General features: G+C 43.9%; 1 protein-coding gene across 1 annotated transcript in view; it reads left to right on the plus strand.

Moving 5' to 3' along the window:
• LOC6505650 (octopamine receptor beta-2R) overlaps positions 1-22,627 on the plus strand; it is a 43,803-nt gene extending 21,176 nt beyond the window's left edge. The window contains exons 2-7 of the mRNA XM_044714074.1: positions 12,226-13,613; positions 17,101-17,199; positions 19,705-19,803; positions 19,880-20,238; positions 20,748-20,925; positions 21,556-22,627. Coding sequence (XP_044570009.1) covers positions 13,036-13,613; positions 17,101-17,199; positions 19,705-19,803; positions 19,880-20,238; positions 20,748-20,925; positions 21,556-21,877 — 1,635 coding nt within the window. The 5' untranslated portion in view covers positions 12,226-13,035 and the 3' untranslated portion in view covers positions 21,878-22,627. The remainder of the gene's footprint in view (positions 1-12,225; positions 13,614-17,100; positions 17,200-19,704; positions 19,804-19,879; positions 20,239-20,747; positions 20,926-21,555) is intronic.
• The last annotated feature ends 250 nt before the right edge of the window (positions 22,628-22,877 follow it).

A 22,877-nucleotide genomic window follows, 5' to 3' on the forward strand; every position in this document is an offset into this window, starting at 1 on the left:
ATTAATTTTCCTGGAAAGGCAGTGGAATTCAATTTTCGAGAAGCTTGAACATGTTTTAAAGAAAATGTATCTATACTTGTGATAATAGACTTAAAAAGAGAGCAAGTATTAGCCAAATACCTCCGCCCACTCTCGTATTTGGACCGCTTCTCGGTATAATGTTCTTTGTGGACTATTTCCATCATCCACCGTTCAGGATGGGGTCATGACTTTGCTCTGCCCATTCTGATAAAGTTTGCCGCAATGTTCCCATAAAACCCGGCACATAGGCTTCCACTTCCCGGACGGCCAAATTGAATAAACACATAACGAGACCGGTGCACACAAGAGTCCTTCTCGCCAGGAACGAAACGGTAATAAAACTTTTAGCCAAAGAGCAAACAGAGACACAGGACCAAAGAAGTCGACCCGCTGACCTCAGTTCGTTATTCAGTAGCCCCCGCAACTTCATTCCATATGGACGAACGAGTATGTGGATGGGGATGTTGCTGTGGCGGTGGCTGTGGTATGTCGGATGTTAGATGTGGTTGGGAGGTATAAGTAGAGTTCTTTCGGTGAGTTCATGCCCGCTTTTTGTTCTATTTTGCTGTGTGAGCAATAAACATTTTTTGGCAAACAACAAGGTAAATTGCGCTCGTAAGTATGCTACAGCTCTTTCCGCTCCTCATGCGCTCATGTGCGTGGCTTATCCATTGTTAGCTGTGCGTTTCCGTTGTTTATTTTCGAGACATGGACGCATGGAAAGGCAAAAGGCAGGGATAGTCTCGTTTCGCCAAATGAATTTCAAAGTGCTGACAACGCATATGGCAGCCCCAATTTGCGGCAGCGACTTTTCAATATAACTGCTCCATTTCTGATTGCTCCCCCAGGCCACATTCATAGTCAGTCAGCCCGCTTTTTGGCCAAATTGCATTTCCACCAGCATCCCATCCAACATCCCACATCCCACATGAGATGATTGGTGAGCTCACCCACCGCACCTGCCTGCCTGGCAGCGATTGGCTGGGTTTTATGACCGACCGCCTCGGTTCCGGCACATAAAAATTACGCTGATTATGCAAGTGGCTCCAGCCATGACTTTTATGGATTTTCAATGAGCCTCTAATCAGGGCCCGCCTCTCGGCTTCCGCCCCACTGCCTTTGTCACTGCCAATTGGCAATTGATGTCAACTAGGCGAGCAAACAGGTCGAACTTTGAGTCCTGATTGCTTTTCTGGTTTCTATGCCCGTGCCTCCTTTGATGATTCCGCCACTCTGCTGCCAATTAGCGAAGTAAGCCGCCCCGAAACCAGCAGCATGAGTCCGCAGCTTATGGGGGTTTTTATGGTGTTTACCGGCTCCCCCCACCGGAAATCGCATTCTCTTGTGTAACTTCCGTTTGGCACTCGTCCAAAATTCTGTCGCCCTTTTGATTTCCATGCACTTTAATTTGTTGCGCTCGTTTGCAGCTGCATCCAACTTTTCATTTCATTATTGCGACCGAGTTTAAAAGGGAAATGCAAAAAAGGGAAATCACTGGCTGGGGATGAGCTGGGCATCCTGTGGGGAGGACCCTCCCCTCATGCAACATACATGAAATCACTTTTTGTAAATGTTTGTTGGATCAAAGCGAGCTTAGGGACACATTACTGCAAACAAACACGTGTACATCGAGAGAAAAGCTTTGAAAACTAGTTGGAAAATGATTAGAAAATAAAGTTAATCATATTTGTTTATAAGATTTGGTATGTAGGTCCTTAAGGCCTTAGTAGAAACTAGTGGAACATAATCAAGATTTAAATTTTTGAATTTCTTCTTGCAGTTTAAAGAATAGTTACCTTTTTCCGGATTTGCTCGAAAACAGGACACAAAGGACTCGTTGGGCTTTCAGGAACTATAAAGTGGTACATTCGAAAATGGAAATCATTGATGTCGGACAAAGTGTGTGTGCTACGAGTTAATAAATTTAAGCCCCAGGACGCCCCTGGCTGGTATTCAATCTTCAAATAGCAACCTGCTGTGTTAGTTTTCCACTCTATGGAGTTTTGTATTTTTCGAGCAAAACAAAGGCCCTTCCTGGCCCTCCCTCGGAACTCCATTTCCACTGCATTTGCTGAAATGCTTTTAAAATAATTTGCCAGCCATGTTGGTGCGAGTAGGTTTTCTGTAATTGCATTGTCCTTTGTGTGTCAGCCTGGTGGACATCCTGCCAGGTTATTGGGTTTACGTGTTTGCTCCGAAATTGGACCCAAACTAATTTTGCGGCATGTCTGTTTAAGTAATTGTTTAAGCTTTTAATTCTCGTATGTGCTGGCTCCAAAGTGGGCGCTCGTGCCTCGAGCGCCGGAGGCCACTGCTGGCGTGCCCAAATTAATATCCATCAAAACTCGGCTAACCCGATTCCAAAGTGCGTCCACGGGTAATAGAATGGGGGCCGCCTAGTTCGGCCGGCAGCTTTTTCGGCTATTCGGCTGCACAAACTCGAAAGCCATAATGGTATTTATGGCCAGAAATTAAAATTTTGCCAAGCATAGAAAAAGGATTTTCCTAATTGTTTGTGTTCGCCTTTGTTCGCCACATGTGGGTAGTGGAGGGTGGTGTGCTGTGGTTGGTCCTGAATGCCTGTATGCCAGTTTGTGGTTTCCAGAAAATCCGCTTTTATTTAACTACAGCTGCCTTAAGTACGCACACATGCACAAACCCATTTGCGAAGAGGACCAACGCTCCAAGGATCTGCAGATGGAAGATTATTTTTAAAACTCAAAGTGCTAATCAGATATGGGGAAAATTTAAGAGCACTCTGATCTATTCTTGGAGCTGTTTTGTAGGAGCTTATTGACGTAATTGTTAACAAAATGTGGCTTTTAACTAATAGTTTTCCGCCGTGTAGTCTAATACTGTCTATAAGCTGCTTAAAATTCAAAGTTTCGTCGATTGGGATCACCCAACCGTATCGGGAGACAAGCACAGACCATTAGCAAAGAATTTGTTTTGCCGAAGGACGACCTGCAAGATGTAGCCAGCTCTCAAAAACAGCTTCAAGGTGGCCTCCTGCGCTTCGATTCGTCCTCAACCGGCATTTGCATCTAATTGTTATGCATTTTAAGGTCCGGCCACCCAGCCAACATTGGCTGCGAGTCCAAGTCTTTCATAAATATTTATTCCCATTTCAATGCATAATTGCGAAACTCATTCGCGAACTGCCAGCGGAGAGGAAAGTAAACTCGCCATTGTGCCAATGTTTTTATGACCCCTGCCCTTTCGACCCCCGGCTACTCGTCCTCCTCCGCGGCCAGTGGCGGTGGCCGTGCGGTTAAATTAGCAGTCGAGGAGCCATCTTAGCCCGGTTAATGGCGGTTTAAATCTTGAATTTATTACACCGCGCCATAAAGTCCACGGTGGGTGCTTTTAAACTGTAGTTTAGAGATTAAGGAGCCCTAATGAAGATTTATATTATGTTTAAATTGTATCTTTATACCCTTGCAGAGGGTATTATAATTTTGGTCAAAAGTGTGCAACGCAGTGAAGGAGACATCTCCGACCCTATAAAGTATATATATTCTTGATCAGGATCACCTCCTGAGTCGATATAAGCATGTCCGTCTGTCCGTCTGTCCGTCTGTCCGTCTGTCTGTCTGTCTGTCTGTCTGTCTGTCCGTCTGTCTGTCTGTCCGTCTGTCTGTCTGTTTCTACGCAAACTAGTCTCTCAGTTTTAAAGCTATCGAGTTGAAACTTTGCACACACCCTTCTTTCCTTTGCAGGTAGTACATAAGTCGGAACGGCCGGGATCGGTCGACTATATCCTATAGCTGCCATATAACTGATTGATCGGAAATGGCATAACTTCGTTGTTTTTCAAGTTAGAAGGTTGGGACTTTCTATGGATTCTTATTTGGTCCAACTTATACGATCTGCCAAATTTCATAAAGATCGGTCGACTATATCCTATAGCTGCCATATAACTGATTGATCGGAAATGGCATAACTTCGTTGTTTTTTAAGTTAGAAGGATGGGATTTTCAATGTATGCTTCTTTGGTCAAAATAATTCGATATGCCAAATTTCATAAGGATCGGCCGACTATATACGATCCGCTGTATATCTAATAATATAGATGCGTGGCGCCACCTATCGGACTGCGACTGAACTGCAAGGGTATATAAACTTCGGCTCCGCCCGAAGTTAGCTTTCCTTTCTTGTTTTTAAGTAATGTTTTTAAAATTGTTTAATTAATTCAGAAACTAAAAATATGATGAGTAAATTTGGTTTATTTTTATCCTATTCTCTAAAGCTTTTGCCTTAGTCACTTTACATTTTTTTTAATCCATTCAAATGAAATCCTTCCGCTTGCCATAAAAGCTCTGGAATGTCCTCAGCTGGCGGTTTATTTTGAATTTGTCAACACGGCAGCAGAGCACAGATGAGAGCACACAAGGCCGTCCAGATAGCACTCAGATGGCTGCAAAAACTCGTACTTTTTACCAGTTTTCAGACCGAAAAGCGCAAAACTAAATGAAAATCGGATTGAAGTGGGTGGGCGTCTAGAACACGACCCAATGAACGCAATGAAAATGCCAGCGCACACAAATTTTTTAATAATCAGAAACGCAAAGCGGCGAAAATCGCCGGCCACGCGTGGAATGCGAAAAGCCAGTGGCAAGTGGAAATTCTCAGTCGAACGCTGTGCGGCCTTCGTCGGCTGTCTCGTAGATTTAACGGAATACGCGCCATAAATTATAATATAAAGAATATAAATTCATTGCTCTTGATTATTTCATATCAGGAGAAGCATAAACCCACACCACCCACACCACAACAACACAGTCACGAAGTAAGCATATGTATGTGGAGCATTTTTTATATTTCTGCGTTTCGGTTTTTTATTGCCCGGATTATGGTCGGCTCAAAAGTTGGTTTAGTTTGTTTCTGGGCCTTTGGATTTCTGGGCCCTTCGTAATGGTCGCCGTCGCAATGGAAATTTTTTGTGTTTAGGCATTTTTTGGCATTTGTTTTTTGTGTGGCAGTCATAAAGTTGGATACCGCCATTCCGCCATAGTGGTGGCATTGCCAAAAATACTTTGCATACTTCCAGGCGACCCCAATACACCATCAAGTACACGACATTCGAAACGTCTCCCTGTTCATCTCCGGCATTCCTCGCATTCCCCATTCCGCAATTCGCATTTCCTTGGCGTCGAGCGAGGCCCGAATCATTTGATAACCTCATTTGCCTTCCTCAACTGCTGTGGCCCCCATAATTTGATGCCATCGGCTGCAAAGTCGGGGCCCAGGAATGTCAGCCAGCTGGAGGATGTTTCATATTTGGGGTTTAATTTCCCATGTAAGTCGGGGCTTTGGGCCTCCCATCTGGCCCCCGGAGGTGCGGTGTGGAGAGGTGCAGGTGCTTGTCAAGTGCATTTTCACTTGCCGACTACTTGGCATCTAGCCCAACTAGCCAAACTTTGCAATTCGCATGTGCGAGCTCAAGAAGTGAGTGGGAGCTCGCAGGCATATGTAGTCTGCACAGGGAGAAACAGCTATTGGTTTCGGTCTATCAGTGCAAATTGGTTTCGAATCAAACCACTTGCTCCCTCCATTCTAAAATCAAACTAATAGAATAACCTTCAGATCAGATGCAATTCTTCAAATGACAGAAATCGCTCCTGTTTTTTTGCCTGCTCAGACAGAAACAAGAATATTCCATTCTCGGACTGGCACCCAAAAATCGAATTGAAATTGTTTCAATTTTCGTAAAATGGCGTTGAACCCAAGCGGTCCATGAGTCATTTATAAAAGCCAGGCTCCTGGCACGACTGTGGGCGTGGCTGGTGGCTACGTCCAGGATGTTGAGATGGGCGAACGGAAGCGGAAGTTTCGCCTGCATGAATATGCATGAGCTGGGTGGCATGGATGGGTGGCTGTACTTGTGGTCGGAAGGAGCAGGGATTCCTTTTAGAAATTCGATGGCTGTCTCCTGCAGGTGCAGATACCATTAGGCACAGCTGGCCAAATACTTTGCTTTTCCCTGGACTGCTCCTTCAAGCCAATAAAATGCGAAGTTGAAGCTCTGCTCGCAAAAGGGTCTATTAATTTGCAGTACATAAATGTTTTTTGGGGCTCCTCGATTGCACCGGAAGCCAGCATCATCAATTTGCAGATATCTGCAGGTAAACACCCTATTTCTGGCTTTTTTTTTTCGTTGTTTGCTCACCTGATGGCTTGACAAATGACTGGAACTGGGCCAAGACAAATTAACGACCTGATATATGGGGCGAGGTCTGAACTTTGAGTTTATTAGCACTAATGATGTTGGAAGAGAGTTTCTCTTTCGATAAAGATAGAGCAGCATGTCCCAGAAAAGTTTCACTTTTTGGATTATCTGGCTGTCATATTCCTCAACCCAAATAGTATTTCATAAATACCTCGCAATGCATTAATCCGTAAGATACAAATAAAGACTGATAGCTTCGGGCCCAAGTGATGGGGCAATAGACAGATTTAGGCCAGCTGCCTGCAACTGCATGGCACTTGACTGACAACCGCGAGGCAGCCTCAAGTTACTGTTACAATCTGACTCGCTATTCGGCCCAGACGGCGGCCAAGGATAAGAGTCCAAGGACCAAGACTCACACTTGAACGGCACTTAGCCGTTCTGTCAATGTTAGACAAGCGCTCATTAAGCCTTCTGACCCGTGGCATTGAAATGATAAGGAGTCGGACACATTGAGTCGTCATCCGTCGTGGAGGGGGTTCTTGGGGGAAGGTCCTGGCAAAAGAGGTACATCCGTGCGTTCGTCAATCAGCGCCATGTTCGCCGAACTTCTGACAGTTTGCTGTCAGAGGCAGCGCAGACTGGAAATGACAAACGGAAGCGAGGCAGGCAGCACTACGTCCTGGCGGGAAAACGTCGTTCCGCCATTGTCAAGATGCTGCCAGCGGGCCAGGATACGATTCTCGACGTTTACTATAGCCGTTACCCTTCCTTTGACTGGCTTTGCTTGGCTTTTCTCCCCATCTGCTCCAATCAATTAGCCGTGCTTGGTCAGGGGCGGCGGATTACCCAGAGGAGGAGGGCGCCCATGCCCACTGACTGGCAACTCTTTCTATTCTCCCAAACAATGCGACACTGTCGTCTATCCATTATCCCCTCTGAATGTTTCTCTAAATAATTTAATGCCAGTAAGACAATAATGCTTATTAAGCAATTTTCATTAATCGCTGCGCCACTCGACGCTAGGCGCTCGGCGCCACAATCTCAAGTGGGGTTCCATGCTGGGGGAGAAACAATGGAATCTTGTCAGGAGGGGTAGCCCTACACCCAGAAAAATCTAAAATTCTATTAACATTGTTATTTTTTGTAACTAAGAAAATATTTACAATGTGTAATACAAACAAAACGCAAAAAAGTAAATATAATAAAAGCAAATTGGGTTTGAATTTCAATTAGAGTACTCTATAGGCATTGATTTGAAGGAGGGCTTGTTTGTGAATATTATTATATAATATTATTATGAATATTTTGAGTATAATTTTTTATTGATAAAAACAATTGATAAAAACAGAATCGTTATGACAGTTTATAAAACTAAAATAGCGTAGAATATTATCAAAAAGACTTCAAACACAGTAACAAGAAAAAATAGATGTATTTCTTAGAGTGTTGGATGAAATAGGAGAATAGAGCACGTTAAAGTTAAAGTGGCCTGGTCGTGAAATATCAAGGCAATCGATCCGAATACACCCCATCCTGAAGCCCCCAGTCCAGACGCCCATGCTCATTGTATCGATGCTGCAGCTTAAGTGTGTGCGAAGGGTTTGGAGAGAATTGGGAGAAAGGGAAGAGGCGTTCTATTTGTGTTTGCCTTGGTTTGGGTGTTGACTTTGACATTTGTTTTGTGTGGCTTATCCTTCAGATTCGCACAGTCCTCCGGGCCACCAGCCCGCCACTGCCTAGGCCACATGTCCCGTCCCCTCGTTCGCTCCTCTTTTTTAAGCCAACACAATGGGACATCAATCGGCGCGTATTTTTTGCCGTCTATTTAGCCAAGTTTCGTTTTTCATTGTGTGGACTTTGTGGATGTGACTACAATGGCTTTTAAATGGCCGCTCGTGTTTCGCTTTGGGCCCTGCTCAGGCCCAGGCCCAGGCCCAGAGACTCCCATTTCACGGCTGCCTACTTTACGGCCAATAAAATCGCAACGCCTTGGGCGTCCCTCGATGTGCTTACAATATCTGTGCCGGGTGGTACAGTCTCCCCTCCCAGGCCGACACGCTGGCATATTTATCTATGGAACTCGAAATTGAAAAGCCCCTCTCCGGATCTGGGCTTGTGAGGCAGATTTGCAGCGGAGAAAGCGAAAATTAAATATGTAAAAGTGCACACACATAACGGAGAGAAATGGGCCACGGATCCGGGGACCATGGGGAGCGTAGTACTGTGTGGGGCTTTGTTCGTGTGATTTATTTGCAGGCTTCGTGACAAAATTGGACTGGGATTCCATTGGCAGGTCGAGTGTGTCACCGACTGCACTGATTACAGTGCTCATGATGACTACAATGCTGATCATGACGTATCCATCAAATAAATCGCCTTTAATCGGTTGAAAATTTATGCATTAAAGTGCCGCCGGCGGACAATCCTCTGGCACTTCGGCACTTCGATGCTTCCCGTCTATGGCGACACTTGACGGGTTATTATGCCAGTCAAGCACCTTGTCAACACAAATGAATTCACGAAATAAAAAAGCTGAGCCGAGCCGAGCCAAAGCGAACCGAAAAAAGGGCAAAATAACATTTTTAAATGAAATTAAAATTGTTTACGCATTACCGATGAAAAAGCAGAAGCATCATTGCGGGCATTTCATCGTTATGTGTGCTTCGGTGTATTTTTATTTCCACTTCTATATAGATGGATGCGATGTATTTGGCTGTGTGGTCCAGCAAAGTGGCCGGGCAATTAAATCAAATGGATTCTATATTTTTTTTAAATAGCAATTCACTTCTACCAGTGCCATCGAATTAAATAAAGCCTTTGCAGAACAATATTGTTTTCTAATGTGTCTGGCTAATTAAGAAGCTTAGGTCCTTCATTTATTTAAATGAACACAATGCACTGTTTTTATAGAAAGCCAATTAAAAGTATTAATTATATTGGACTTGTATGACTTTTATTCATTATTTATTGGTTAAATTTCAAGCATATTTATTTTAAATGAAAAAAGCCAATTAACTTTCTTTAATATAGCCTATAATTGAAGAATTTAATTGATTGTGAGAGTTTAAGTTTCTTTGAGTAAACTAATTCAATCTTCTGTTTAATAAGTGATACTTTTGAGCAAAAAAATACAAATTACAAATAAAAATCAATACATGATCATTATATTGTGATTTCAAAAAAAAACTCATAATGCTATTTATTTAATATTTTATAGAGCAGATATTTCTGGACTTATTTTCAACTTATAACTTTTATTAATTTAGTTTTAATTACCAAGAATATTAAACCATCAATAAAAATGTCTTCAGACAAGCCGAAAATTTAATTAAGTTAGAAATTTAAATCATATTTGATATTACAACCCTCAACAATTATTTATTTTCCTTCAAAATGATTTCAAGAAAGTTAAATTAAAGAAGAAATTAAAGGAGACGAGAGGAACCTTTCGTTGCAGCGCAGGTGTATGTGCTTTCTGTCGAGGCAGGTGCGGCAGGTGTGAGGGTGATGCTGGGGTGGGGGAGGTGGAGGGGTAGAGGGTGTGGCAAATTGCCAAGAGCAAATAAGAGGGCGACACACTCAAAGAGGGAGGGCGGGAGGACCAGGCAGAAATGAGAATTTCGTGAGTGCGTGTTAAACGAAAAGTTCTGTTTATTAAATAAAAATAAATGCAAGTTAATTAATTAAAACTTTAAACAAGATAGAGCATGCCCGAAAACTTGTGAAGCAAAGTATTCCTTGGGCTAATTAGCCGGGGGCCAGGACAACCCAGAAACCAAGGGAACTGGGGCACTCACTTTATTGATGTTTCCCACAAAGCACTTGTGCCGCAGCATCTTGCAGCGCGGCAGCTGGGAAGAGGCGCGTCGGTAGTGCAACGTAATTTGCCAGCAATTTGGCAACAAACAACCAGAAACCAAACTCGCGAGGCCTTCCAATGCCAAGAGCAAGAACGTCTACATACAACTGGGTATACGTACTACATAGAATGTACGAATTTTCGAATATTACGCAGAGATGAATTCAAATTTAAAAAATGATTTTCATGACATTAACATTGGCATTCGGGGGCTGCTAATGTTCGAGAGTTTACTGCACGATGGAGGCGGATGAAGATACATATACAGGCACAGATGCAGATACACAGAGCCAGATACAGATACAGATACTGATACAGCAGCGGGTACAGGGATACAAGACAGCTGCGTCGGGCGCAGTTCAGGGGTTCCATAGCCGGTGCTTCCGTTGCCGTTGTCATCGCTTGTCACTCATCCGTTAACCTTCTGCTTGTGGCCATTTCGAATTCCGTCTTTGGCTGACAAATTCGCTGCTGAAATTCGCTTCCATGTATCTCAATCTAGCACACAGTCTATTTGTGCGGAACCCTTCCCATCTCTTGGAGAACTCATTAATAAAATCAAACTTTTAATCTATTTATACGCGAAACTGAACGAAATTCGTTTTGCCACAAAATTAATTATACGCCAACGCGTCCTCAAGCCAGAGTGCTGCTGCCTCAGTCCGGCCAAATAATATAAATTTTAAAGTGAAAAAAAATGGAAAAGAAATTAGAACGGGAAGGGAGAAACGCTGCCTCTGCGGCAGCACTTTGATGAGCATTCATGAGAACATTCATAAAAAGAAAATGTATTTTATTTATAAAATAAATACGGGCAGAATGTGCTTTCCAATGTTTGCTGTTGTTGCCTCTAATATTTATGCCTTCTTAAATAATATCTTATCTATAATGTGTGTTTCTTCTCTGACTCTTTGCAGTTGCTCAACTTGGACGACCGCCAGCCCAGAAGGGGAAAAAAGGGGAGAGGCCACCCCTCGCCATATGGTTCCACTCGCGGTGGCAACTTCCACAGCGTGTGGACACCTCCGGGCCTCTAATTAACAGTCTATCCGTTTTGCAATCCGAGAAAGTCGAACCGCCGAGGTCCAGATCGCAGATATCGCTTCGGAGACTTGTCGTAGGAAGTGCACAATAAATAAACATAAACGAACAAAATAAGAACCCCTACGCGAGTGAAGAGCGTCTAATTTAGAGCTCGTGGCCAGTGGCCACCAAACTCGAGTGGCCAATTTGTTGTACAAAAACAGAAGCGGCAGCAAGAACAACATCAAACAGTCGGCCATAAAGCGAGCGTTGAAAGCGTGTGCGAACATCAAAATAAAACATCATCATCAGGAAATAAATTCGGAAAAAATATAAATATAAATATACATCGAAATGAATAAATATATGGACTAGCACATATAGCCATCGCCGTATTCTATATTCTAAATAAATGTGTCTATATCGAACTGAAGAGGCGGGCCGAAAAAATGGCATAGGACATTTTCCCATCGCTTGACCGGAGGGGGCTGGCCGACTGGGGGGTGGTTGGTTGTGGGAGAGGGCCCGAAGACACCGACCACTGAGAAAAACACACACACGTACACTGATTTCGGTGGGGATATGGCGGCTGTATGCTAAAAGTCATTTGAAGCGAGTGACATATTTTGGGCCAGCTGTTGTCATATAAATCATGGCGTTCTTACAGGGTGTTTGTGTCAAAGGATAAATGTTATGGTTTTTAATTGAAAGTTTTACATTTCAATAATTTTTAAATATATTATCTGTTTATCTGTAATTAAGGAAAAATTATAAAATCTTTTTAGGGATGGTCATGTTAATCCTATCAAAACACCTTTTAAAAATCTCAATACATTTTATTTAATTTTTTTTTGTGGATGTATTTAATCTGAGTCCTGCACCCTACTAGAGCATAAAAAATCCTAAAAAGAAACACCCATTTTAATTCGCATAAAAGCCCGCAAAACACGCACAACATCAACAACTCAACTTTCTGCGTCAGTAAATAAACAAATATTGACTCGAATCGATATAAACGCCGGAGGCAACAATAGATAATACAAAAATACAAAAGTGATTATGATCGGGGCAGCAATAAGCAAATCGGAACCATGTTTTTCCATTCCTCCAACTAATTTTCGCTTTTTTCCGAATTTTTTTCATGGCACAGTTCCAGGAGGAATAACATCGAACAACAATATATGAATTAGTGGAGACGCAGAGCCGAAAGCGAAAAAAAACTAAAAATAATTTGAAGCCAAAGAAATGTTAAAAATAAAACCAAAAGAAATCAACGATTTTTCGGTGGCAGCAACACAAGGCGGCCACCGCAGCAGCACAAACAGCAACAACAGCAGCAGCAGCCGCAGTAAAAAATATGAACAGAATTAAAAAGCAGCCGCTCGGAGCTGGAATAGAAAAAAAGCCAATCAACGAACAGCTACAGGAACTACGGATACAAATACAAAAAATAACAGAAGCCTCACCAGTAAATAGCCAAAAGTCCATCCGCTGAAGTACCAACAACAACACAGCCCCAGAAGAGGCAGCGACAAGCAGCGACAGCGGCGAGGCCATCAGAAAAGTGTGGGCGTCGTTTCGCTGGCAAGGACAGCGCCGTGGACGTGGACGTGGACGCTGACGTCGGCCGAGGCAGAGACGGAGGCAGAAGCAGAAGCAGAACCAGCAGTAGCAGCAGCAGCAGCCACACGGTACGGGCCACTTTCGCGAATCAATTTCCGTTGCGGTGGCCGTTTCAGTTTTGGTTTCAACGTCGCCGGCGCTACGCGTGTCGTGAATTTCAAATGGCGGTCGCCTTGGTCGTTGTCGTTGGTATTGGTGTTAGTGTTGCGAGTCCGGAGTGTTAACGCTCTCCCTCTGAACCAGAGGAGCGCCCCAAAACAAAAAAGAAACACAGTTACGAGTGTGAACAAAATAGAGAAAAATAAGAGCAAGAAAATAGCCAAGACATTCAAGACCCATGGTGTTGTGCTCCGAACTCGGCCCAGAGCCGCGACGGCGTTGTGCCACAAAAAGGATACGCAGAAGACAGGGATGCTGCTGCGAAAAGCGGCCGCAGGTGGCCCTCGAGGAGCCACAACACAGCCATAGTTATAGCCAAAGTCATAGCCAAACCCAAACCCATAACCATAACCAAAACCAAAGTCATAGTCAAAGCCAAAGTCTTAGTCTGGCGCGGATCACAGCGGCAGCCCTGACAGCGGCGGCCATGTTGCATACAACGAACGCCCTGGCCACCGGCTCCCTGGGCTCCTCAGCCTCGGCAACCGCTGCACTGCCTCTACACGGCACTGCCACGCCCACCGCCACGCCCGCTACGCACGAACTAAACGCCTCACTGCTGAGCAGCACGACGGCGGCAGGACTGCTTTCGAACGACTCCCTGGACGCCGGTGGCATCGGCCAGGACGCTGGCCAGGACTGGCTGGACGAGATCTTTTGGGCGCTCAAGGCCTTCGTCATGCTGTTCATCATCATTGCAGCCATTTGTGGCAATCTGCTTGTTATTATTTCTGTGATGCGTGTTAGAAAATTAAGGTGCGTATACGTAATATTTAAGCTCACCCCACTCACACTCGAACCCCACCCTGCGTATACGTAATGTTGCGCTGGCTCAGCTCTTTCTAATTATCAGTGAAAAAGCAATTAGTGCTTTGTAATTTCTGTCGTTTTTTTTTCGTTTTTCACTCGAAATTTGCATAAAACTGTTTCCTGGCAGCAAACGGCATTGTCCTCCGGCTGTCTTGATTACCAATTTGCAGAGCTCCTCGCCCATCCAGCCAGTTGGAGTTGGCAGCTGGGAGCCGGGAGCAGGGAAAAAATTACAAAGCGCTTTGCTTTCTATGCGCGATTTTCGTCAACTTTGCATAAAATTCATGCACGTCCGCACGTCCCTATTTTGGCCTTTTCCCAGAGTCGGCGAGTCCTGTGCCAGGACCTCGTTCGATGCTCGCTCTTAGCCAGACTCTGAGTCCTTTTCCCTTATTTATTTAGCTCATAATTGAGCATTTCACAGACCGGTTCCATTTAGTCTAGATGAGACTGCAATTCTTCTCCCTCCCGGGCGCCCATTCCCGACAACAAAGGATCCGAATTGCATTGTTTTAATGACAAATTAACTTTCATGACTTCATTCATGAAACCAATTTGCATATTAAGAGGTTCCTAATTGGACGGACTCATTTGTGAAAATCCATTTTCCATCGGCCAAATACTTTACAATTTGCTGGGCGCCTGGCATTTCAAACTGAGCATTCAGTGGCAGCAAATATTTGTTTAACTAATCAAAATATTTTGCAGAGCTTTGGTTTTATTTCGGAATGCGATGGCTGTCCTCCAATAATAGTAATGGGCAAATAAACGCTCATTTTCTAAATTGTTTGTCTATTTTCACACACACCCCCGCACTTCCACACCCTCCCACTTTCCACTGGGGCGACCTTCCCGTACTTCGGGCGGATCTGGGGGCGGTGTCCTTCGGACCAAATCACATTATCATAAAAAAAAGTTTGTAGTGATAAATGATGAGACGTCAGCTGGCTCTGGTTCGTTAATATTTTCAGTTATGCCCTAATAACTGGCAGGCAAATCAATTTGGCGCTTCATAAAGCCCCACCTCACCCTCCCAACACAATCAAAAGTTCCTTTCCCGGGATGACAAACGCCGAGGAGTTTTTTATCCTGTACCGGCAGGAGGAAAACTTTAAATGCTCTTAGCCAGAAGTTGGCAAAGGGCAATGAAGCCAAAAGGCGAAACAAACAAACTTTGATCGCCCGGCGAGGCGGGAAAAATATTGCAATGCAAAAAAGTAGAAAACGGAGGGGACGAGCCATAATTAAGGTTCAACTTGGCTTAATTCCCCCTTTTTTTTGCCCGGACTACTAATGAGAGCCGCTTTATGCTTTAAGTGACTTGCGTGTCGGGGGCTCTCAGGTAGCCTCGCTAATGATGCGACCGATTAATGATCATTAGAGCGGAAAAATGGGAATATTACGAAAATAGACAGTGGAATAATTAATTTTGGAAAACGTTCCGCAAAAAGTAAATGTAAAAACTTCATCTGCGCGGTCAGATGCAGCTGCAGGCGGGCACAAAATTCTATTGTTCTGTGCAGGAAAATATTACGCATACGTAGCGTGAAACAAGGCGATGGGAATAAAACTGTGGAAAAAGTTTACAAACAGAAAATGCACAAAAAACGAGAAAAGAATGAAATGAAAACGCTTACACACGCCACACACACACACTCCTACGAGCGAGGAGCCGCGAAAGAAATGACAATTAAACAGTGCGAGCGTGTAGCTCAAAAAGAAATGGAACAAAAACAAAGTGCAGGCCGAAGCGAAAGTATCTCAGCTGCGGCGGCAAGGGGAGCCAGCACCAGCCCCAGAACCAGAACCAGAGCAGTGGCAACAACTTTGGCAATTAAGGCAGCTTATGGTTTTTATGACAGCATAAATTTAAAATGTTCTATGCCAAACAATAAAATGCCGCTCCTGCCCCTCCGCCCAAATTATTTGGCAGAGATGAGCCGCAGCGCAGAGTGTGCTAGATAGAGTCCCCCAGCAGATACCTATAGAGCGCGTAGCATCTAGATTCTATATATACAGATACTGTATGTGTTTGCCATCAGAGTGGACCGGCAGGGGGCCTGGGTCGGGGGAGGCTAAAGCTCATTAACGCTCGGCGCCTTCACTTGAAGGATGCTATTGCTCGGCTGCTGCTTCCGCACTTTCTGCTATTTTTTCCTCAAATTTAAATGGCAGGCAAATTATTTGCAGTTCATCGCTAAAGGATGTTCGAGCGGCCGAAGGAGCAGCTGAGTAATGGGCGAACATTTGCAGAATGGCGTCGATTTGTTGCAATTAACGTCTAAGATGTTGAAAGTTATTTAAGTAGTGGCCCCGGGGCAAATAGATTACAAGACAAGGGCAGAAACTTACGAGCAACATAGCCTGAGAAGTTCCAGTTAGGAAAAGCCTTTAAAACGGAGCAGTTTTTGTAATTACAAGAGGAACTACCAAAGAGCCATTAAAGAAACTTGGGAGCAGAATAAATCGAATACAATGTATCTTGGCAATTTATATACCAAACATTTAATTCAAACCCGCCACAGAAAATCATAAAAACGAGAGAAAAATTGTCTCTTTTCGATTCAACTTTTATGTTCGGTTTTAAATCATTTTCACAAAAACATTTAAAAGGTGTGGATGAAAAGCGTAAATAGCTTTTGGCTTTGACAATATTTTTAGATGTTAAATAAATACAGAATTTAAACACCACTCTGCTTAAATATTGAGATTTATTATGTCAGTGTTTACCTCCTAGAAGCTCATTCGTTTTCCAAGTGCACCTAATGCTCACTTTCGATTAAATGAGTTCTCCCCATCTGGTCCATTGGCAATTGAAAGGGCCACCGCTCGGAGTTCAATGGAGTAGCTACAAGCTGGCTGCCAACATACGATTAGGAAGTCCTTAGCCGGCAACCAATGTGAAACTCTAATTGGCAAACGCATTTGCTGGCACTGGGCTTGAAATTCAATTTAAATAACAAAATAGGTATAAACCGAGAAGCGTTTACCCAGAGGATTGCGGTTAGAGTCGCCCTCTGTGTCGGGCTTCTGTCTCTTTCAGTGCGAGACCCAGTGGAATGAACCTGGTTCGACATCGTTCTCGATTCTTGACTGGCTTTTCAATTATATCCCCCCGCTGGTAGGCGAGTGCAACGTAAAAGTCCACATTGTCACCCGAGGGGCTGTCAGCCCACACACATACAAAAGAAGTCCTTTCCCACGTCCAATAAGAACTCATATGGAGCAGTCATATCCTTGAATTCGCCGGCTCTTTCACGCATTCACCCATACGATATCCTGATTAGCCCACCCCGGGGGGCTCCCCAATCCCCAATCCCCATTTCCATTTTCATTTGCAGCCCCAACTACCATCCGCCCATCCCTTAGCTGTTATTGTTGGATATTGTTCTCTGATTGCTAACATCTCGTTTTCCCATCGTTCTCTTTGCAGAGTTATAACGAATTACTTTGTAGTTTCCTTAGCCATGGCTGATATAATGGTCGCTATTATGGCCATGACATTTAACTTTAGTGTGCAAGTAACTGGGCGGTAAGTACAACAACAACAACTACTATTAAAACCTACATGCATGCAACAAAGCACACGCCCCCCCTCCCACACACCCTGCGAAGGCCTAAGCAGAGCAACAAAAGTAAGCAAAACTGTTGCAAAAATCGCAGCTGCAACCAAAGGCAAGACCAAACAAAATGCCAGCACGTCCAAGGTGGAAGGGCGGTTGGTCGACTTTGGCCCTAGCACTGGAACTGGCACTGGGCAGGGCTTGGGAGTGGGCATGGGCATGGGCGTGGCAGTGGCAGAACAAACAACCAAAAACAAAAATCCCTGAAAAATGAAAGCAACGTTTATTTATGCTCCCGTGAATGTCGCCCCGTCTGTGTGCGTGCTATCCTTACTATAAAGGATGTATTTCTGTATGCAGATGCCAGTGCGGTTGTGTGAGTTATCCCCCCGCCCTCCGACCGTGTGCGTGCATTTGTGTTCAAGAATTAAAATGTAAAAAATAGTAAAAATAGGACAAACAAAAATGTTGTGTTTGGGGAAAAAGGCCAACAGGATACTCATTACTTTTTTTATAGGAAATAAATAAAAGGGTTTTGTTTTTCACTTTTAAATTCCATTCCTATTTTCTCTTTAAAGTTTTTCCATTTTTTATTTGAAAAATACTTTTGTTCATCAGTTTAATTGAAGTTTAAAAGTCAAACTTTACTCAGTTTATGCCATTAGCCACTTTTCATGATCAAAAATGCCATAAACTGGTCATTTAAAGTCTGCTTCAAAGCCAAAACACCCGATTGTCGAAAAGACCCTTTAGAAGGCATAACGAGAGGGAAAACGACATCTTTGAATTGCTATTCTAAAGGACAAAAACCGTCAGAGTGTGACATGGTCACATCCTTCACGCCGAATGTCCTCCTCCGGTCGACTCCGCCTTTGTGGGTAATGTAATATATGGATGTGAACGTGGCTGTGTAGGAGGATGTGAGGTGCCAAGTGCAGGAGACTGGCGACTCGGCCCAGTTAATTATGCATGGAGGCTGATTTAAAGGCCGCGCTTTAAGCCCTCCGAGGGACCAAAGCAAATGTTGGCAATGTCACATAATAACGACGCTGACAATGACAATTACGCCGATGATGAGAGGGCAGGAGCAGCGGCAGTCACTTACAGCCAGGCCAAAAAATAAAACTCCAGAATTGAGGCCCTTGGCGCAAGAGTTGCATATAAATTGGCGCTGCTGCTTGGCATTCATTGGCGATTTTACCTCTACAGATGCACTAGTTGCAGTTGCAGTTGCTGTTGCATAATTGCGCTGTCGCAGTAGTTGCCACTCGTTTCAGGGCTCAAGCGTCAATTCGTGGCAGCCACTAAGAAGAATGGCGCCCCTTAAAAAGTGAAAGCCTAAAAAAGGCGCAGAGAGAAAATACTATTATCTAGAATATGTTTACTATTTATTTTGAAAATAAACTCTGCCTAATATTTTTTTTTTAGAAAGTTCTACAGCTAACAAACAATTGTTCATAAAAAAATTATATTTTAATTTAAAATATTTTTAAAGTACCTCTTTTTTTGTGGCCTGCTTTCGGGCCCACTCGAATAGTCAAAAAGTTTCTGAAACTGATGCCAAAACGGGGCGCCCGATAATAAATTCCACTGCCTCCTGGCCAAAAAAGCCTGGCCGGGGAACCACCGAGCCAGCGTGCCACCGTGCCACTGAGCCACCTCGTCGGAGTGGCAACCAAGGGCGACGACGACAGGCAACAGCAACAGCGACGCAAGTTTTAATGAGTTTTTCATGCAGCCCACCCACCCCTGGTCCTGTCGCCCGTCCTGCCTCCTCGCCCTTCCAGCCACCAGCCAGATGGCCTATTTTCTGGTCTCGCAGTGCATTTAAGCTTTTAATTTGGCCCTCACCAGAGGCAGTTCAGGGGCAATGTCACCTGGCAACCGAAACTAAGATGAAATCGATAAGCCCATAAATCAGACAAGCTGATAAGAAAGTCTAGCAGAGGGGAGAGGGGGTTCTTTTTTGGCAAGATAGGAGACGTGGGGTTTTAAGTGGCCCAAATTTCAGGGTCGGTTGTAAAATACCTGTGCTGTTTACCGGGGCTATGAAATTTTTAATGCCAGCGGGGAAATTGAAGAGATGTCTTAAATTGTCGAATAAAGATGAGTTTACAAGACTGGCTGTTATTTTTATCATATCCTTAGAACAAGTATGGGACCTTTATTGTCGCTTACCATTGAATTTTGCGCGAAAAGCGATGATGGGTCGTTTTCACAAGGCACTTTATTTGCGAGGAAAAACTGAAAACAAGTTTTAACGCCATGACTTTATAAAACTCATTTCCGCAAGGCAATTGTAAAATAAGCCAATGAAAGAAGAACACACCAGAAATGATTCATCAAAATAAAAACCGCCCATTCATGCATTCGATAATCAGATATAATGACTTCACATAGTCGCAGTCGAAACTTGATTGCCTCCTTATTGCGATATTACGACGCTGATGCCTATATTCATTGGACTCTTTCAGCTGGAACTTCAGCCCCTTCCTGTGCGATTTGTGGAACAGTCTCGACGTCTACTTCTCAACAGCGAGCATTTTGCATTTATGCTGCATATCTGTGGATAGGTAATGCCCCTGAAACCGAAACCCCAATGTTTGGAGCACCAATAACGTGGAATTTGCCGCTGCTTTTTAATTCCAGATACTATGCGATTGTTAAGCCGCTCAAGTATCCGATTAGCATGACGAAACGCGTGGTCGGCATTATGCTGCTGAACACCTGGGTGTCGCCCGCGCTGCTCTCGTTCCTGCCCATCTTCATCGGCTGGTACACCACCGAGGAGCACAAGGTGTTCGTCATCCAGCACCCGGAACAGTGCATGTTCGTGGTCAACCAATATTACGCCATCATCTCGAGCTCGATTTCGTTCTGGATCCCCTGCACGATTATGATATTCACATACTTTGCCATCTTCCGGGAGGCCAACCGCCAGGAGAAGCAGCTGATGATGCGCCACGGAAACGCCATGCTGATGCACCGACCTTCCATGCAGCCGTCGGGTATGTCTTGATATTCAAATTTTATTGGGCGTTTCTGCTTGAATTGCAGTTCTCAGGGTGAACATTGGGTAATTTTTAGACAAAGGACAAAGTGTAGAAATTTGCATATTGCTCTGAAATTATCTCAACCAAAAATGAGGCATAAGTTTCTATACTTTCTTGAATTAATTAGCTGGTCTTTTTAAGTAAAATGTTATTAAAACAAATGGTAAATAAAAAGTGCTTCTAGTCTATATTCTAAACTAAAGTAAGTGTTTAAATTATACAGAAAATCGTACATATTAAAGTACTTCTATTATTTGCGTCTTGTAGCAAAAACTTCCATCACAACTAGGTTATAGCATTAAAGAAGTCCTTTTCCAAAGTATGCCATACAATGCAAGGACAATGCACTTCGTAGCTTCCGTTCTTATAAAACTACCTACCGACTATACGTCTCTCTTAGTTCTAAATGATAAAATGGGCTGGCAACCTGGGCATTTATCAAATATACATCTTCTCTCCAACAGGCGAGGCGATGAGCGGCTCTGGGTCCTCGAAAACGTTGACACTACACGAGGTCGAGCAGGAGCACACCCCCACTAAGGACAAGCACTTAATCAAAATGAAGCGGGAGCACAAGGCCGCACGCACGCTGGGCATCATCATGGGCACCTTCATCCTCTGCTGGCTGCCATTCTTTCTTTGGTGAGTGTGTTGGCGGCGTGGCATTGGCATCGCCGGAGTCCCGCTGACATGGGATTTGAGGCATAATTTATCTAATGTCACGCATGCATAATTAAATATTACTCATACGCCCTGTAGGCCCCGTCGGCCCTGATACCGGGTACCGGGTCGGGCCTGGCATTGTTTCGGCGGTTGTTGTTTTTCCACACATCCGCGATCATAATCTCATTTATGTAAGGCTCAGGCTCATTCATGCATCAAGAATTTATGGATATCTCTCAACTTGGCCAACACCGAAAAAAAATGAGATGGCAGATTCCAACGATAAGAGTCTTAATGCGTTAGGCAGTAATTAATTGATAGAATAGAAATGAGTTTGTTATCGATTTTAAGGAACCACTTTTGTTGCTTCTAAATCTAAATTAATTGAAATATTCTAGGTAGCTTATAGCTATGAATAAAATTTAAAGATAAGAAAAATAGTAAGCCGATTTAAATGAAAATTAATTCGCTATTATAAAATGCATAAGAAGGATATTGCAAAAATCACTTCTTAAATCGATAATTATCCATAACTAATACAAAGAATTAAAATAAAAGATTGCATTTTTTTAATATTAATTATATTAATAATATTTTTAAATTTTACAGGTACACCCTCTCCATGACATGCGCCGTGTGCCAGGTGCCCGATATCGTCGTCTCGATCCTGTTCTGGATCGGCTACTTCAACTCCACGCTGAATCCCCTGATCTACGCGTACTTCAACAGGGACTTCCGGGAGGCGTTCCGCAACACGCTGCTCTGCCTGTTCTGCAACTGGTGGAAGGACCGCCACCTGCCCCTGGACATCGACATCCGACGCTCCAGCCTGCGCTACGACCAGCGGGCCAAGAGCGTCTACTCGGAGAGCTATCTGAACTCGACCACCCCCTCGCACCGCCGCCAGTCGCAGATGGTCGACAACTTATAATACAGGGACGAGGCGCTGCTGACGCCGATTGCCCAGCAGAGGCAGCGTCTGGCGGCCGGAGGAGACACCCCGGCCCGACTGGGGGTCACCGGGTGCTCCCAGGCAGGCGGCACTGGAGGCGGGTCGGCGTCCACAACGACGACAGCAGCCGGCAAGAGCAATAAATCGAATCTCGATGGCGACGATGTGCAGGAGATACAAATCGAAATACCCATGGAGTACATCAACAAATGGAACAAGAACAACAACGCCGCCGCCTCGACGGCCTCGAGTCATGTGTAAATGGATGAGGGAGCCGTGGGCGGGGAGCCTGGAGCCGGGAGCCGGGAGGGGAATCAATTTAATGCAATTAAAATGTTCCATTAATTTGTAAAATTAATATGCCGGCTCATGCGTCGGCTGATTTACTCGTAATGTTGACATTAATCAATCAATCGCTGGAGCGTGCCCCGCTGCACTTGTTTTGTTTCATTATTATTTCCGTTTTTCTGTTTTATAAGCTTTATTCACGTTTTTAATTTCAGTTCACGCTTTCGAGCCGAGCTAAGAACAGGCCCCTAGAATGTAATTATTTATTTATGCTTTCGTGTTGTAAATACTGAGTATTTTTGTACGACTAAATTAAGCACAGGTTGTAAACTCATTTCTACATGTATGCCAAGCGGAAAATTGTAAAGCATTTTGATCGCAAAAAGCAAAAAAATAATGAAAAAAAAAATGAACAAAAAATATACATAATTAAAATGGCAATCACTGCAACTCACTGAGCTATGCGTGTAAATAGGGATTCGCAAAACAAACGAAAACGAAAAGCCAACCAAAAGAGCTAAAGCTAAAACTGTGCCAATTAAGTGACCGCAAATTATAGAAGCCCCCGAGAGAAGACCAGAAAATACCCCCGAAAAATAGAGATTTTCCCAGCGCGAAAAAAGCATTGCACACACTGCAACACGGCAATTAAAAATTCCGAGCAACCTAGAAACAAAAAGAATACAACAAC

This window comes from Drosophila ananassae, chromosome 2L (assembly GCF_017639315.1).
Source record: "Drosophila ananassae strain 14024-0371.13 chromosome 2L, ASM1763931v2, whole genome shotgun sequence".
In the NCBI taxonomy this organism is placed as follows: Eukaryota; Metazoa; Arthropoda; class Insecta; order Diptera; family Drosophilidae; genus Drosophila; species Drosophila ananassae.